Raw genomic sequence first — 17265 nt, forward strand, 5'->3', positions numbered from 1 at the left:
ATGTCCAATCAACAGTTAATGTATTGAATGTATTTACAGTAAAATGTAGTGGTCATCCTTTGACCAAACAAAAGGAAGTATTTCTTCATACAACACACAGTCAACCTGTGGAACTCCTTGCCAGAGGATGTTGTGAAGGCCAAGACCATAACAGAGTTCAAAAAAGAACTAGATAAATTCTTGAGGATAGGTCCATCAATGGCTATTAGCCAGGATGGGCAGGAGTGATGTCTCTAGCCTCTGTTTGCCAGAAGCTGGGAATGAGCAACAGGAGATGAATCACTTGGTGATTACCTGTTCTGTTCATTCCCTCTGGGGCACCTGGCACTGGCCACTGATGGAAGGCAGGATATTGAGCTAGATGGACCTTTGGTCTGACCCAGTAGGACCATTCTTATGTGCTTGCTCTCAGTGGGAAAATTCCACTGTGTGTTATATGTGCATGAAAATGTGATGCCTTTGTTTTCTCCAACCTCTTGCTGAGCAGCTGTGATGCATTCCGGGAGTCCTTGGCCATGTGCATAATGGGAAATGTAGTCCAGCTGGGGAACCCAGCCCATAGAGGCGAATGGGGGTATGACACAGCTAAATTATAATTCACGTGAGGAACTGTGATGGCATTTTTAATTGAATTGTGGGGGGCCTGATTGGCCAAAAATGAAAGTGTTTTAGTTTTGAGTTTTCCTTTTTTTGGTGAAAAATCAATTTTTTTCCTCAGAAACCAGACACTTTCTGCCAAAAAAATTGTTTTTTTATCAAAAACCCATTTTCTATAGACAAATGGTTAGACAAACACAGAGGTGACAGCCTGGGAGAAGAACAAAGATGACACAATGGGAGAAGGATAAAGACACATAGTCAAGAGAACTGAGCAGAATGAAAGAGCTGAGAAAGGAAGACATGAGAGCAGAGATGTGCTGAAAGAATGAGTTTTCACTACCTCTAGGGACAGCAAGAAACAATATCTTGGACTGAGTCTCTGTAAGTCTGTGCAGGTTTTTGGGTTTGATTCTCTACGTACAGCACGGCACTGCAGTGCTAAATGAGACACGGGGGAACCAAAATCTGCTTGCAGTTACACAGGCATCCATCTGGAGTAACCTCATTGACTCTGGGCTTTAAGTCACTCCCCAATAATCTACAGGGTGGCCCTAGTCCAAACTGTATTTTGTAAGTGCTGAACAATTGTAGCAGGGGAGGTGATTACATGTAAGGAAGGAATGAAGTAGCAGGTGGGGCCCACGTGGGGTTCAAAGTGCTGCACTTCTTGCCCTTTTATGTTTTATTTCTTAATTCCAATGACAGTGTCCAAAAGCAGCTGTGAGTCAGTGCTTTGCATGGCCGAGAAGAACCACATCAAATAGGATGGGAAAAGATTTCTTCAGCTGCATCTAAACTGGGGCTGCGTCATGTTCGTGCGGGTCTGCTTTACAAAACCGTTGTTTGCACAGAAGTACCTGAATGCACACTTTGGTCTCAGTTCCCCCCACCCAAGATAAGGAATCAGAAAGCCACCCCCCCACACACACACACACTCATTCATGTAATACTTGTAAGTGCAAAACATTGTTGTGACTCTCATTCCCCTACCCCTACAATCAGCTTTTCTGAAAAGGACAGACACCACCAGTGCAATTTTGCATTGCCCATCTAAGAGGTGCAGCACAGAACCAGGCAGAGGCAGGGCTTTAAGTGAACTTTTCTTCCTCCTGATCTTGACCTCTTCCAGGGGCTGGGGCAGCCCCCAGTAAAGCTAAGATATCCTGGTCTGGGCCTTTTTAAATTGCAGCAGCCTCTCCAGGCTGCCTGGTATCTCTGCAGTGCTCCCTCCCATCCCCAGACCTGCCTCAGTCAAGCCCTCTGTGCCATGTGTAGAGCCCTGCCAAATTCACCGTCCATTTTGGTCATTTTCATGGTCAGAGGGTTTTAAAAATAGTCAGTGTCATGATTTCAGTTACTGAAATCTGAAATGTCATGGTGTTGTAATGGTAGGGGTCCTGAACCAAAAAGGAGTTGGAGGGAGGGGTCACAAGGTTATCGTAGAGGGGTTGTGGTTCTGCTACCCTTACTTCTGCGCCGCTGCTGTCGGCGGCGCTTTCTTCAGAGCTGGGCAACTAGAGAGCAGCAACTCCTGGCCAGGATCCCAACTCCGAAGGCAGTGCCGCCGCCAGCAGCAGTGCAGAAGTAATGATGGCCTGGTGTGGTGCTGCCTTCAGAACTGGGACCTGGCTAACAGCCACCACTCTCTGGCCGCCCAGCTCTAAAGCCAGCACAGAAGTAAGGGTGGCACTACAGTGACCCCCCCTCAAATAACCTTGCGATCCCCCCTGCAACTCCCTTTTGGGTCAGGACCCCCCAGTTTGAGGAACTCTGGTCTCTCCCATTAAATCCGTATAGTGTAGGGTAAAAGCATGCAACAGACCAGATTTCACGAGGGGAGATCAGATTTCATGGTCCATGATGTGTTTTTCATGGCCGTGAATTTAGTAGGGCCCTAGACACATGCTATGTTAGTGAAGGGGTGTGCACAAGGCAGCCTTCAGATTGTCTTCCGCAGTGCATGTGCTGGGGGAGTCTTCCCTGGTGTGAACTGGGACTTTGGGGTCCAATTTATGCCACTCCAGCCCCTGTTACCTAGCATAAAGGAGCAAAAGAGAATTTAGGACTGAGATTCATTATGGGGGAAGGGTGCATGGGGGAGGGTGCATGTGTGGATGCAGGCTCCATCTGGGAAAGAGGCAGGGCTAGACCAGCAAGGGACGGTGAAGGTCAAAAGTGGGTGTATTAAGTAGCTGTGTCTGTCTGGGGGTGGATGAATGTGCCCGTGGAGAAAGGGAAGACTGGAATGGCAGAGGTGCTGAAAATCAGCAGTAAGGTACTCACACTGCATTTGCCCCTATTAACCTTGTTGCTACTTGATGTCCTTCTTCAATTTTTCTGTTATGATTGTGCCCAGGAGCCCCCCAGTCAGGATTAATGCCCACCACAGAAAGTGACAGTTTGGAGGAGCATACTGTGAGTTAATTTAGTGTTCGGATTGTCACGAACACTATTATTGTCACGAACACTGAATTAACCTGCAATATGAATGAAAGGAGGAGAGAAAAGAAAATGTTGTGAAGAACATTGCTTACTATTAATTGGAGTGCATTGAAATTTTTAGAATTTTCAAAGCTTTTTTGGGGGGGTGGATTGGCAAACACTTTTGAGAATTTATTTTGAATGTTCTTTCACTATTTTTTCCCAACATTTGACATTTTGAACAAAGAAATGATTGCATAAAATTTTGAAAATGTATTGCCAAAATGTTTCTGCCTTTTCCCAGCAGCTCTATTAATGTTGGATTGGACTTAACACTTAACTGAATGTAAGAGGAAGCTGTGTTAGAAAAAGGAATGTCTGCTCTTGGTGGCTCAGGGGTAGTGCTGTCATGATACTTGGAATCCTGGGAACACAGAATCCCAGAGCAAAAGGAGAGAAGAACTGCTGCATTTCACACTGGAACCATGTGGAATCACAAATATTGCAGGGTTTTGACATTAAACCATAAATCCATAAGAGCCTGGGATATAGGACTTAGGATGTAGGACTGGAAGGGACTTCCTGGGCCCTCAACTCCAATCTCCTGCTGCTCTGGTAATTCCATCATTTAAACTCACTCATAAGCTTACTAAACTCCATCTTCAAACTAATTAGGTTGTTTGCTGCTGCTACTCCTATTGGAAGGCTGATCCAGAACTTCACTCTGACAGATAGAACCGTTCCTCCAATGTCTGACTTAAGTGTATTTATGGCCAGTGTATATGCATTTGTTCTTGTGCCAGAGTTGTACTTTAGTTCGAACAGTTTAAATCCATCCTGGTTTGCTTGAAACTGGGCCTAGCTTCTTTTTTAAAAAGCACCAGCCTCTGTGAAGCTTTTGACCAACCTGGTCTGAGTTTCCTTTTAGTTTGTTATGGATCCAAACGAGGTGAAGTTTGTAAGATTTTAGATTTCATTGGCAATATTTTGCATCACACAAAGGAGTTATCATCCAGCCCTGAAATCTATTAATCCTGGCCCAATGCATTCAATTAATTTCATTTTAACATATCGTGTATTCACACAACAATGACAAAACACTTTGCAGCAAAAGGTAGCTGAAGAGGAAAGGAAATTTTTAGATAGACATGGGCCCCGATCGCAAAGACTGGATCTGCATTTCGCTCCAATGTTCTGCAGATTACAGGAGTTGTTCTAGGTTTTGGGTTCAGGGCCATCTTTAATTGTAAAATGAGATTTCAAGAGAGTGATTCAGAAGGATGAAAGCACTTCTAAGCAGATGGGGCAACTCCAGGGCATTAATAGACCTCCAATATGGAGCATAATGATGAAAAGATAGGAGCACAACATTTTAAGGAATGGAGTTTGCTGGCAGGAGAGTGTGTCTGAGGTCACTGAGGGAGAGTGGATTGACACAATGCAGAGGTTAAAAATTCCAGAGGGCAATACGTGTTGACTGCTTACTAAAATAGCATGGCATCTTCCTGATGCACTAATCACTCAGCCTCTGCAAATGTTAAGGTAGACCTGTCTCAAAAAATACACACTTTGGAGAAGCAGTAAAGGAGCCAGTAAATATTTGCTGCAACGGTGACTATACAGCACTTGATTTTGTATCTCAGCTGATTGCTTAGTTCTTGTGAAGTTTAACTACAATAAACACTCGGGTTGTGCCAAATGCATTGAAAATCAGTGTCAGAGAAAACGAGGAATAGAGACTGCTGGCTGCTTGTTGCAAAGCAGCCCGAGGGCTAAATGGCAACAAAACGTTATACATAACATCTGATTCACGGCATGGAGAATGTAAAGAATTGAGACCTCCCGACACAGTTTACATTGGCCCTTTTTATGACTAATTGTGCAGAAAATAGCTCTGCTTGTAGCACTCATGGAAACAGTTCAGGTTTCTGCTGTGTGTCTGCTAATGGCCTAGCAAGCCTTTCTTAGCGTAACTTCAAAGGCTCTGCCATGGAAGCCTTTTGTGCGGGAATTATCTTTTGCTCCTTTGTACCACTTTATCCCTCTAAGCCCCAGAACAATGAATCCTGAAGCAAACAGGCCAAGTAATTTGTAGTAGATCTTCAAATCCAGATAAAGCACATAACATTTGCTTAGAAGCATTCTTTGTGCTCCTTTCACCAAAACAAGATAATATTTTTGCCTGTAAGAACTCGTGGGCTTATTTAACTTCTTAGGGCTATGGCTTGATGCTGATTCTTAGATACAGTGTTGATGGCATTTCATGTCTAAGATGGTGAGGTAGAGTTTTAATATCTAGGACTACATGGTTCTCGCTCTCAGAGGTGTTTGAAAAACATCCCTCCGAGGCCCACCCAAACTATTTTGCCCCAAATGAAAAGGAAAAATGTTCATTGTTGTTTTCCGTGGAAAAATTGGACTTGTGGCACAAAATTAAGAACAAAGGTTGTTTTGTCTTTTAGTTAAAAAACTGCCAACCCCTCTCTGCCCTGCCACATACGCACCTCCCACCCCTGCACTGATTTTCAGTTTTCCAGTGAAAAATCCCAGCTTTTTTTTTAAGGAAAGCAGACACATGCCCTGAAAATTTCCGTTTAGTCAAAACAGCAGTTTTCTATCAGAAAAACGAGGTGAAATGGGAAAATTTTAACCAGTCCTAGGCACTGTGTATGACAGGTTGGATCACAGAAACCCCCTTGGAGACTGCCACCTGATGTGCCGAGACTACCTCGGAGCCTGTTTTTCTTGCCAGCTTAAGACTTCAGTGCCCTGCCTGGTTTGAGCTAGACTCACTAGCCTGCTGCAGACCCAGACCCAGGTCTGAATCACATCCCATAGCAGCTGCAGGCTTAACTAAAAACAGCTTAAGAAGTGCTCCTGTCTTCAACACTCAGATGCCCAACTCCCAATGGCGTCCAAACCCCAAATAAATCCCTTTTAGACTCTATAAAGCTTATACAGGGTAAACTCATACATTGTTCGCCCTCTATAACACTGATAGAGAGAGATGCACAGCTGTTTGCCCCCCTCCCCAGGTATTAATACATACTCTGGGTTAATTAATAAGTAAAAAGTGATGTTATTAAATACAAAAAGTAGGATTTAAGTGGTTCCAAGTAATGACAAAACAAAGTGAATTACCAAACAAAATAAAATAAAACATGCAAGTCTATGCTTAATACAGTAAGAAAGCTGAATACAGATAAAATCTCACCCTCAGAGATGTTTCAAATAAGCTTCTATCACAGACTGGACATCTTCCTAGTCTGGGCACAATTCTTTCCCCTGGTATAGCCCTTGTTCCAGCTCAGGTGGTAGCTAGGGGATTTCTCATAACTGCAGCCCCCTTTGTTGTGTTTCAACCTCTTATATATCTTTTACACAAGGCAGAAACCGTTTGTTTCTCTCTGGGTTCCCACCCCCTCCTTCTAAATGGAAAAGCACCAGGTTAAAGATGAATTCCAGTTCAGGTGACATGATCACATGTCACTGTAAGACTCCAAGCCTTCATTCCTCCCAGCCTGACTCACAGGAAGGCCTGCAAGCAAACAGAACCATCCACAGTCAGTTGTCCTGGTTGATGGGAGCCATCAAGATTCCAAACCACCATTAATGGCCCACACTTTGCATAACTACAATAGAACCTCAGAGTTATATTCTATATTTCTAGTTTCAGATACAAGAGTGGTACATTTATACAAATAGGATGACCACGCTCAGTAGATTATAAGATTAGTAATGGTACCTTACAAGAGACCTTTTGCACGAAGCATATTTCAGTTAAATCATATTCATACTCATTAGCATATTTTCATAAAATCATATAGAGGGCAATGTCACACTGTGAAAACAGATTCACTGAAAAATTCAGATTGTCCAATCCCAAACGCAGGCTCATACCACTTGAGCTAAAGGGGTGAAATCCTGGCCCCAATGAAGTCAATGGCAAAACTCCTATTGACTTTAGTTGGGAGTTACACAGAGAGATCCTTCGTACAAAGTAGTCAGTTTATTAAAGCAAATTGTGGCCAAACTTTGAGTTCACTGTATGTTTAGCATTGAAAATTACCCTCTAACAAAAGTCATTGGTATCATTCTTCTTTAGGAAGCAGATGGACTGCCTTTACCCCCATTCGTGTCCTGGCTCTCATCCTAATCTTCTGGTGAATCGAGTTCACAAAAAACAGCAGCAGTTGACTCTAAATATGCATCAATCCAGGACCTGTTAGAAATGTAGAGTGGCAGAGTTTTTCAAGAGATGGCTCAAATTTTAACTTTCTACACGACCTATTACACTGCCCATTTATCATTCAAACAGTCTTGCCCTGTATTGTCATGGGCATCGTACACACAGATATATTTATAGGCTTGGGAGAATTCTTTTTTTTTTTTTTGGTAATTTTGACAGAATATTGATTATTATTTTGTATTTTTTATTTACTTAAAGCTTCACAGTTGTGCAAAATTATGGGCTTAAAGTATTTTTTGTATATTTATCTATTTTACATGTTTACAGTTTCAGGAAATGTTGGGAGTATCAGATAATTATTTAATGACAGTAGGCGTTGAGATTAAAAAATGTTAAAGCTTTATAACCATTAAAACACAAGTTGTCAACATTGCATGTCAAAATATGCAAAGTATATACCTTTATATCAAACTGTGATAAGCTCTTAGGCAGCATTTTTCTTACTTTCCCTGTCTGTAGATTTTGGTTATTATAGAGGGAAATATTTTTGTCAGTCTGTGTGTATACAGTGAAATTAACATTTACTAACATTTACTGATAAAAATCAAATCCTTCTAAGCCTAGAAATATAATACCCAGCGTGTTATTGCCATGGTTTATTTGCAACAATGAAACTTATTTTAACTTAAATTGTTAGTGGAGATTTTGCAGTATTCATCTTTGTGCCTGATATTGGAATTACCATAAACCTCTGTGTGGCAAGTCTTTTATTTCGCCTTTCAGCTGCTTTTCTCTGCATAGTTACTAGGCATTCCCAGGACAGTAGGTATTCTGACCTTTTTAGCCCTAGCACTCATCAACTGTCACAATAAATCAGGATAATACTAAAGGGATTTTTCATCCTGGTTCAGGATAAATAGCGAGTAGCAGCTCAGAAGACCTGACATCCATCCATCTATTTATCTAATCTATCTATCTAAACTATCCATCTATCTAATCTAGCTGTCTATTTCCACATGCACAAAGTTTTCAATAATTATAACTTCCTCAAGTTTTTACCTTTTAGGGAGATATTTTCCCTTTTTTTTTACCTTTTAGGGAGATATCTTCTCTGACAATTCTGACCATTTGGAAAGTTGTAGCAAAAATGGTATTGCTATTTTTCAGTAGGTGGAGAGAGAATGAAATATACCCAAGCCATTATAAAAATAAAAAATAATTTTATAAAATCTTTATTTTTTTTAACAGCTTTAGTGATAAAGTGGCAGGAAGTAGGAAGTGCAGGGAATTAATTCACAATGCACTGAAATACGTTTGAGTGTGCTGGAGAAATTGGCATTCATTTGGCCAACTGATCCACTGAAAATCATCTGCTGCTGTGAATTGTTAGCAAAGATAGAGCTAAGCTCAGCATATGAGCCGCCAAGGAAGGTCACAGTGTGTGTGCAGTTTTCATAGATTTTAAGGCCAGGAGGAACCATAGTGATCATCTAGTCTGACCTCCTGCCTAACACAGGCCATAGAATTTCATCCAGTGCTTTCTGAATCAACCCTATGACTTCAGGTTGAGCTAGAACATATCTTCAGATCCATTCATGGAGAGATAAGAAGTTGGGCACAGCAACTTGTATTCCAAAAAAAAAAAAGCGGAAGGGGATGAATATTGCAGAGAGGAGAAGTAAAGTGAGCAGCAAGGCAAAACTGGTCAACATTCAAATATCATTGCAAACAAGACACAGCAAAGTGGGAAGGAGGCATGATTGGGAAAAGTTTAAGGGTTTCAGATTCTGCCATTTAGGCAAAATCAAATAGGCAAATATTTTAGGTTGGATTGAAGAGGACTTGTACAGTAGGCGCCTCACTATGCTGCTTATTACAGTGTTTCGCTGATAAAAGAGTCAGTTTAGTTATAAATTAGGGCATGGTCCAAAAACCCACTGATGTCAATGTAAAGACTCCAGTTGATTTCAGTGGGCTTAGGGCTATGAGCGAAGAGGTGAGACAACTGGCCTATTGCTTGGCTGGGTACGCAGGCATTATTGATTGAATCCCTCTGGACTTTGCTCATCCAGGCAGGTACTTTTTGAAAATACCTGGGTACCCCAAGAGCGACAAACTTCTGACCCTACACAGTCTGCATCATTAGGGTGTTTGTAGTTAGATTCTTATACTGTCTGGCCAGTTTCTCACTTCAAAACCAACTCTGCTGTTCCCACAGTGATCTTTCAGGGAACAATTAGCTCCTTTGAGAGAAAGTCTGTTGGACATTGGAGTAAAGGGGCTCCAACTCTAGTGCGAATTATCTGCTTTGAAAAATATTGATCTCAAGAACAATCTTGGGTTATGACACTTAGCAGGAACCTCTCTTATCCCCTGCATTTTCTGGGCAAATCTTAAGCATCCTTCCGATACCATTGGGATGTTTTCCTAATGAATAATTAAGGCAGAAGACTGGAGGGCTCAGAGCACAGTGATGGATTGCAGGCCTTTTTACATTTACATGTCTAGTTTGACTCCTTCCAAGTAAATAATGAACAAATGTTGATAGAATCCAAAAACTGTTGGGTGAAATGATTAATGGTCTCTGTCCACATCCTGGTGGACAGTTATCTGCATGACAAAAATTGTTAATTAATTCAAGTCATCCCCAACACTGCAGTATTTCAGTCCACTACAAATTCCAGAAGGCAGAAAACAAGTGTGTCCAATTTTGGAATGCGGTGAGAACAAAACTGCCACAATCTCATACTTTCCTCAACCTAAATAACTTAAGTACTCAGCAAAAGCCAACCAGATCCCCGGGTGGCATCCTTGTTGGTAGTCTTAACAGAGAAGCCAAGGGATTGGAAGGCCAAAATATCTCTCTCCCCTGAATGTATTTACAGTGCATTGTTGGAAAGCTGGTAATGCTGCTGCCCTGGTCATGTCTGTTGAATAGGTGAGGATTTAGGGTTGTCATTATGCTACTTTTTGCCAGGAATAAATGAATTAAGAGCTATAATTGGGTTTCTTTTGGTATTATGATGTAAAGGTCAAAGGTTAATAAGATTCAGGACCCTTGTTCCTACCAATAAAAATGTTGGCAACTTGAATTCCATGTCAAGGAAAACTAGGACATTGGAGTACGAACACGGAAACATCTTTGTTCCTAATTCCACTTACAGCTCTCTGTTCAACCATTTGCAGGATCGGGCCTTTGTTTGCTCTGGCGTTGCTTAACAAAATCCAGTTATGATCAGATCAAATTAATCGCTCACAAATGTCATATTGCTCTCTCCTCTGAGGGCGTGGAATGCATTTTTGGAGCTGCTCCTTTGGCTTTAGTTATAAGCAAGTTAGTCAGGGGGGAAATCAAATGTTTATGTTTCTGAAAAGGAGGTAGTGGAATCCTGGAACAAGTTAGGGCCTGCAAATGTGATTTGAATAGTTAAAAGAAATGTCTTTTGGCTAAACACTGTTTATGATGCTTGCGGGTTGCACTAAAACCCCTATAACCACATCACCCTCACAACTGATACTAATTAGCATCCTTGTTGGCAGTTTAGGCAGGGAGACTGAGGCTTAAAAGAGACTGGAGACTGAATTACCCTTGAATCCTTAGGGTGCATCTACATGCAAGTGGTTGCCCACAGCAACAAGTCTCAGAGCCTGGGTTGACCGACTCAGGCTTGCATTATGGCACTAAAAATAGCTTAGGCAGCATCTTAGGCTCTGAAGCCGAGGGAGGGGGTGGTGCTTCAGAAAGGAGCTGTGAACAAGGCCCAGCGGGTGGGCTGAGGAGAAGGCCTGAAGGGTAGAAGAACATTTTTGTTTGCTTAGAACTTTTCTGTTTGGACTCTTGGTACCCTAGAAGGGATTACATTTGTTGTGACTTGGCTGGAGAGCTAAGCAACATCTCCCATACAGCCCTATATCTGGGAAGCTGAGAGGACCAACCTTGGAAAGTGAAACTAAGGCGAGGGTGCCAGCCATAATACACTTAGCCAACAGGGCAGTATAGAGTAAAGACACCCTTATGACAAATCCCAAAGGCTCGGAACCCCACAGACCAATGAAAAGAATCCAAAATTCATTCTTATTAATCTCCTGATTTTTAAGCTGATCTCATGATTTTTTTAATGCTTGAGGTTAGCAGTCAACGCTGAAATTCACCAATGTGCAGAGAACCAGCACAAGATCTATCCACTCTGAGCCCCACTTTAGCCAATTATCCTAGAGAAATAACTATGCCCTAAAGAATCACACAAGCCTAACCCGTTCCACAAATGTTAGGAACACTAAATAACAAGGGATAGAAACATGGCCTGATGGCACTTATTTAGCAGAGTATTTGTGTCAAAGAATCATAGAAGAGTATTTGTGTCAAAGAATCATAGAAGATTAGGATTGGAAGAGACCTCAGGAGGTCATCTAATCCTGCATTCCACCCAGTCTTACTCCTGAATAGAAGCCTAATCTGAATACGGTTAGGGTGACTAATAATACTTCTCTCACCTTTTGCAGGAACAATTGTAAAACCCGGGTAAGAGAGTGATTTAGAGTGTGAGCTTGGGTTTAAAATGGCAGCTATACAGAACTACCACAACAACTTACAGGCTCCAAGTTACTGTGGAAGAATTGGCCCTTGAGTTGCCTACCCATTCGATCAATCCCTGGCCCATAAGGGGCAGCGCGTCAGGCTGTGAATTGGCTAGTCTCATTCCTACTGCCCAAAGAGCAGTAGTGGACCAGGCTGTGAGTAGTTGAGTCTGGGCCCCAACCAATTGCTTGACTGACCTGCTTGCCTTTGGAACCAGCCCTGTCTTTGGTAACCTACTCCTCCTAGTTTGGGTTGACAGGAGGGAGGATCCCCCAAGGAGCAGTTTGAGTGATGCTGCTGTTTTTCTGTCCATGTTTTAGGTCACTTCCTGGGTAACAATACTGTGATTGATGTGCTGAGACAAGCAGGCTTTGAAGTGGAGCATACACCTGCTGGACAACCAATTGGAAAGTAAGCAGCTGCCTGTAGATCCTTTAACCTCTCTCTCTCTCTCTCTCTCTCTCTCTCTCTCCCTCCCTCCCCCCCCCCCCCCCCCCCGAGTGAGCAAGGTTATTTTGGTGAGCGAAGAGGGTGAGTTACCTTCTTCCCTATAAAGTTACAGGTACTCGTTTCAATGGAAGGCATCTGAAGTGTCAGCTAATGTATATCAAATGTGTGATACTGTGGCAGGAGGTAGCTCCCTGTAGGTTTAGATGGCATAGACTCTGCTTTTTCACACCAAGGATGCTTGAACAATTTGTATACTGGGGGTGCTGATCTTCTTCAGGGGAAAAGGCAATATGTCGTGTTTATTGGAAAGACAACAATTAGCCATTGAATTAAACTGTAACACTGTATACTCTGGAAACCTCTTCAAGCCAGGGGGTGTGGCAGCACCCGCAGAACCCCTAGTCCAGCACCTATGATTCAGACCAGATCAGATGCACCATGGTGAAAACAAGAACAGGTCGATGTACTGAGAGGTGGTACCATTCTGTTGAGTTATTTTATTCATTAAGAAACGTCATTGTCCTTGTCAGCTTCTCCCCTGGCAGCTTTCCCGCTGCCTCTTCCCCTCTCCCTGGGGCAGTAATCACCTTAACGCTGCAGGGCTATGGTGCATTGCTGGAAATGTAGCTGCCACTTGAGCTACTGTTGATGTCTTTTTGTGCCAGGCCCCTTTTTCCTCCACAGGGATATCAATTTTTCCCTTAAGGGCCCTTTTATGCATCTGTGCCCCAGACAAATCTCACATCCTGAGATGAGTGCTTTGTAATGATCTTCTCCTCTCTACTAGAATCCAAGGAAATGCATTATCTTTGCACTATCATCCTCCCGTGTGCACCCTGGAGATAACATTGGCTGATTTTCTTCATAAGATTGTTGACAATCCCTTGCTAGGAATAAGTGCTAGTGCCACTATTCTGAGCAATTGCACGTGTGGGTTCCCCTCTATGGTCCACCCAGGGCACCCGCTCTAGGCTCTCGGCTCCTCAGCTATCACCTCTCTTGGGCAGAGACCCACATCTCACTTCCTTTTGACTAGGGTTTTTCCTGGATATACATCTCCCTGACTAGATTGTACTTTTCCCAGCAAGCTAGATGGCCTAAACTGGCCAGAGTCTGTGTTTTGCTTTCTCTCCAGCATAGGTACTGGAACTAGGGATGCGAGGGTTTTTGCAGCACCCCCTCGCTGGAAGTGGTTTCCATCATATACAGCAGGGGTCCCCAACGCAGTGCCCGTGGGCGCCATGGCACCCCAGGGGCATCTAAATGCACCCGTGTCCTGGCCGGTGGTGGAGCATGCACCGAAATGCCGCCGGCCAGGATGCCGGCAGCAGCGGCAGCGATGCCTCTCGATGACGCCACTTGCCACCGACAAGAGACATCATCGAGAGGCGTCGCCGCCGAAACGCCACAGAAATTCGGCGGCATTTCGGCAGATGCTCCGCCGCCGCCACGGTCCCTCGTCTGGTGCCCACCAGATGAAAAGGTTGGGGACCACTGATATACAGGATTTACAGTCAATGTCCCTCAGCATCCCCACTATACAAATTGTTCCGCCACCCCTCCTCTCCAGAGGCTGTGAACAACATAATGGCCCATGGTGTTTGTACACCACTCTATAATCAAGAACATTTATTGTTAAGGTAAAAAATAATCAGCAAGAAAACATATCAAAAACAGTAAAATAACCTATGAGCATGCTAAAAGGCTTACCCAAAATCACCCCAACTTGAGCCTCAGGCTCTGGTAGGTATCAGTCCTTCAAAACCCACCGCTGAGTTTTCCCCATGGGTTACAAGTTCATAACTGTCTCAGATTCAGAAACAGCACAACCAGGGATAGTTCAGTCTTTACTTTATACAGCTTGGCCCTTTGATCTTGGCCTCTTCTAAGAGGTGACCAGCAGACAATGGCTCACTCCTCAAGGCATAGTTTCAAAAGGCTGGATTTTTGCATGCCCAGAGGTGTGGAATTCACATACACTTCTCCGGGGAAATTCCCAGGAAAACAATGTAATATCTTTTGTTCCAAAAGCCCATTCTTGCCTGGCACATAGGTCTCGCACCTATCACATTCGTGCTCCACCCTCCCTCACAGAGGTTACATTCAATCGTAGCCCACAAGAATACATAAACAATTCATTTAATACAGTGGGCTCCAAAGATACTTAAACATAATTCAATATGGACTCCCAAGGATATTGCAGGAGATTGCTGAATCTGCCACAGTTAGGAGCATTTTCCTGTCCCTGGTGGGACTAACAGTGCACAATGAAAATATGAGGTGAGTTTCACTAACAGGATTAGTTGCAGGACTAACGAATCTTGTCTGGTAGTATTCTCTGTACAAAGACACGGTCTAGATTTATATTGTCTTAACATTTGGCTGATTGGACCTTGTTTGCAAAACTCCTGCAATCCTTCATATAGAATATGATAACGCTTAATGGCCCATAAGTATCTCTGACACAAAGTTTATCCTGAATGCTTCACAGAGTTTATTCAGCAATAAAACTTCAGAGTTAAATGATATCAGATGGAAAAAGAAATGAAAAGATACAAGAGGGAAGGAAAGGCATATATTCAGATATGATTTGGAAATTCACTGGGGCAGAAAGATAGGAATCACTTGTTGATGAGAAGAGCTTGTGGAGTTAAGCTGAAAACAGAGCTGGTCAGAAAATGTGTTTTTTTTTCCTTCCAATGGAAAATGTTGATGAAAACTAAAACCACTAAAAGAGTTAGTTTTCATCGAAATGTTAATGGATATTTCTGACAGTTATAAACAAAATAAAAACAATTTTCAGGTTTGAGGCTCAAGACATCTTGAGAGCCCTTCCAGCCCTCCATTTCTGTGATTCTATGTGAGATGGATCAAGGAGGGGTCTAGTAGTATTCCATCAGGGTTGGATACTACATTGATGAACATGGCATAAATACCTAGATGGACAGATCAGTCAGCCATGGGTGAGATCTTACTCGATGTCTTCACTCATGGTTTAAAGGAGGGCGTTAATGGCATGTTAATGAAATTTAAAGGTGATACTAATTTGCAAACATCACTCAGAACAGGGGAAATGTTAAAAAAACAACTTAGCAAGTTCAGAGACAGACAGAAAACAGCAAAGTGAGATTGTGTTTGGAAACATGGAATCTTATGCACTGAAAGGAAAATAATTGAAACCACATGTGCTGCCTACCTGAAGGATTGCCTTTCTCCCCCTGCCATACTCCCACTGGTTCCCCTTTGTAAAAGCAAGGAGGCTGCTGACAAGTGGGTACCATGGAAATTGCTTCCCCTCTGGGTCTGCAATAGTCTGTATTTGGTTCCTCTGGAGATGCTGCAAAAGACATCTGTCTGATGCAGGTTTTGGAGAGGGTTGAGAGTATGGTCCCAGAATGATGAAGGAGCAGAAAGGACTTTTTTTGGAGACAACCAACTGGCTGAGTTCCTGTCTAATTAACTGTTTATTGGTGCTGAGTTTATGTTGTAATATTAATAGAGTGATAGGGCGTCTGGAGCCTTGTGTAGATGTCTTTATATTTTTAACTATTTAAATGAAAATAAGTAGCAATACACAAAAAGGGAGGGGAAGACCTGGAAAGTCCTACTGCTAAAAGAGACACCTTGCAGTGGTAATGGACAGCAAATTAAACATGAGTTTGGCTAGAATAAAAAGATCCAGACAGTTTTGAATCACATGCAGGAAGACATCACTTTATGGAGCATGGTTGCTTTCTGCATGATCTTTGAAGGACTGCACATGAATAATGGGTCTGAGTGCCCTCTCACTTATGCCAGCATAGACTAAGGAATCAGATCCACTGTGTTCCATTCTGAGTCACCACATTGACAAAAGGTGGTTAAGAAAGTGAAAGGAGTTCAAAGAAGATTGGCTGGACACTAGTTTGGTTGGGGGCATGGGTAGAATGGATAGATTGATTGGCAAGAAAAAATTAAGATGGCTAAAGGTCTATAGCTTGGCCAAGGGAATGCTAACTGGGTGGGGAGAGGGGTCACAATATTTGAATGGTCGGAGCACTGATGTAGAGGAATCATTTAGGGTAGCACATGGGGGTTTACATAGGTGTAAAGGGTGAAATTAAGGAAGGGAAGGTTTAGGCTAAACATTAAGAGAAGTTTCCTGACAGTGGGATATATTAGGCTGTAGGACAGACTTTCTAGAGAAAAGTCATAAGACCTATAATTTGGAACTTTTAAACTAGCTTTGACAAAACAGTAGATGGTGTTCCATGCTACAGGGAACAATCCTAGCTTGGCAGAGAGATGGACCAATAGGCGACATTTGTTTTTGATGTCTCAGATTCTGGAATGCCATAAATAGTTTGAATTTCATTAGTCTAAAAGAAAATTAAAGAAAGCTGTGAATAGCTTCATAGCCAAGCGATGTCACCTTAGGTCTTTTTATCTAGGCTCTGAAATCTATTTGAGGTTCAGAAAGCATAAGAATATATTAAGATTCTCTCCAGAAATACCTACAGGATTTCATCATGTGTGTTAGAAGAAGTGTGAGACTCAAACAGCACAAAAGCAGAATTCAAAGAATAAAATCTGAAGTGTTCTACCCTGAAAACTTAATTATATACATTCAGACAAAAATAAAACCTAGCTAAGAAGAGCAGAGACAATCATCTTCTTGAGTCCATGAAAGTGAAGGGCCAGATTGTGAGCAGACTTTTGCATGGGTCCATGGTGGAGGACCTGAGTAGACTTCTCACCTTTGTGTGCTCTTGTGATAGGGACAACTGTGGTACCAAGCTCTCCTGAGCTTAAGGACTGTAGGAGAAGCCATCCCAAAGGCCATGTCCTCACTTGCTGCCAAGTCATGGAGGAATGCTGTACCTTTCTTTGGTTTGGCAGAGTATACAGGTATCAGCTGCAGCTTGTCTCTTGCTCCTTCCGCTGGGATGAGAGGCCTATATAGAAGGATGATAATTAATTTCTGCTGCATAGCCCCAAGAGGTTAAGGACAGAAATAAAAGCACAGCTTATATTCTTCCATTCAGCA

The 17265-nt window shown here is 42.6% G+C and overlaps 1 protein-coding gene across 2 annotated transcripts in view; it reads left to right on the top strand.

Moving 5' to 3' along the window:
• Positions 1-17265, top strand: part of TRABD2B (TraB domain containing 2B) — a 396077-nt gene that overhangs the window by 323684 nt on the left and 55128 nt on the right. For both annotated transcript variants that reach the window (XM_050961708.1, XM_050961709.1), the window contains exon 5: positions 12110-12200. In XM_050961708.1, the coding sequence (XP_050817665.1) occupies positions 12110-12200 (91 nt within the window). The remainder of the gene's footprint in view (positions 1-12109; positions 12201-17265) is intronic.

The sequence above is a fragment of the Gopherus flavomarginatus genome, chromosome 7 (genome assembly GCF_025201925.1).
Source record: "Gopherus flavomarginatus isolate rGopFla2 chromosome 7, rGopFla2.mat.asm, whole genome shotgun sequence".
NCBI classification, from domain to species: domain Eukaryota; kingdom Metazoa; phylum Chordata; order Testudines; family Testudinidae; genus Gopherus; species Gopherus flavomarginatus.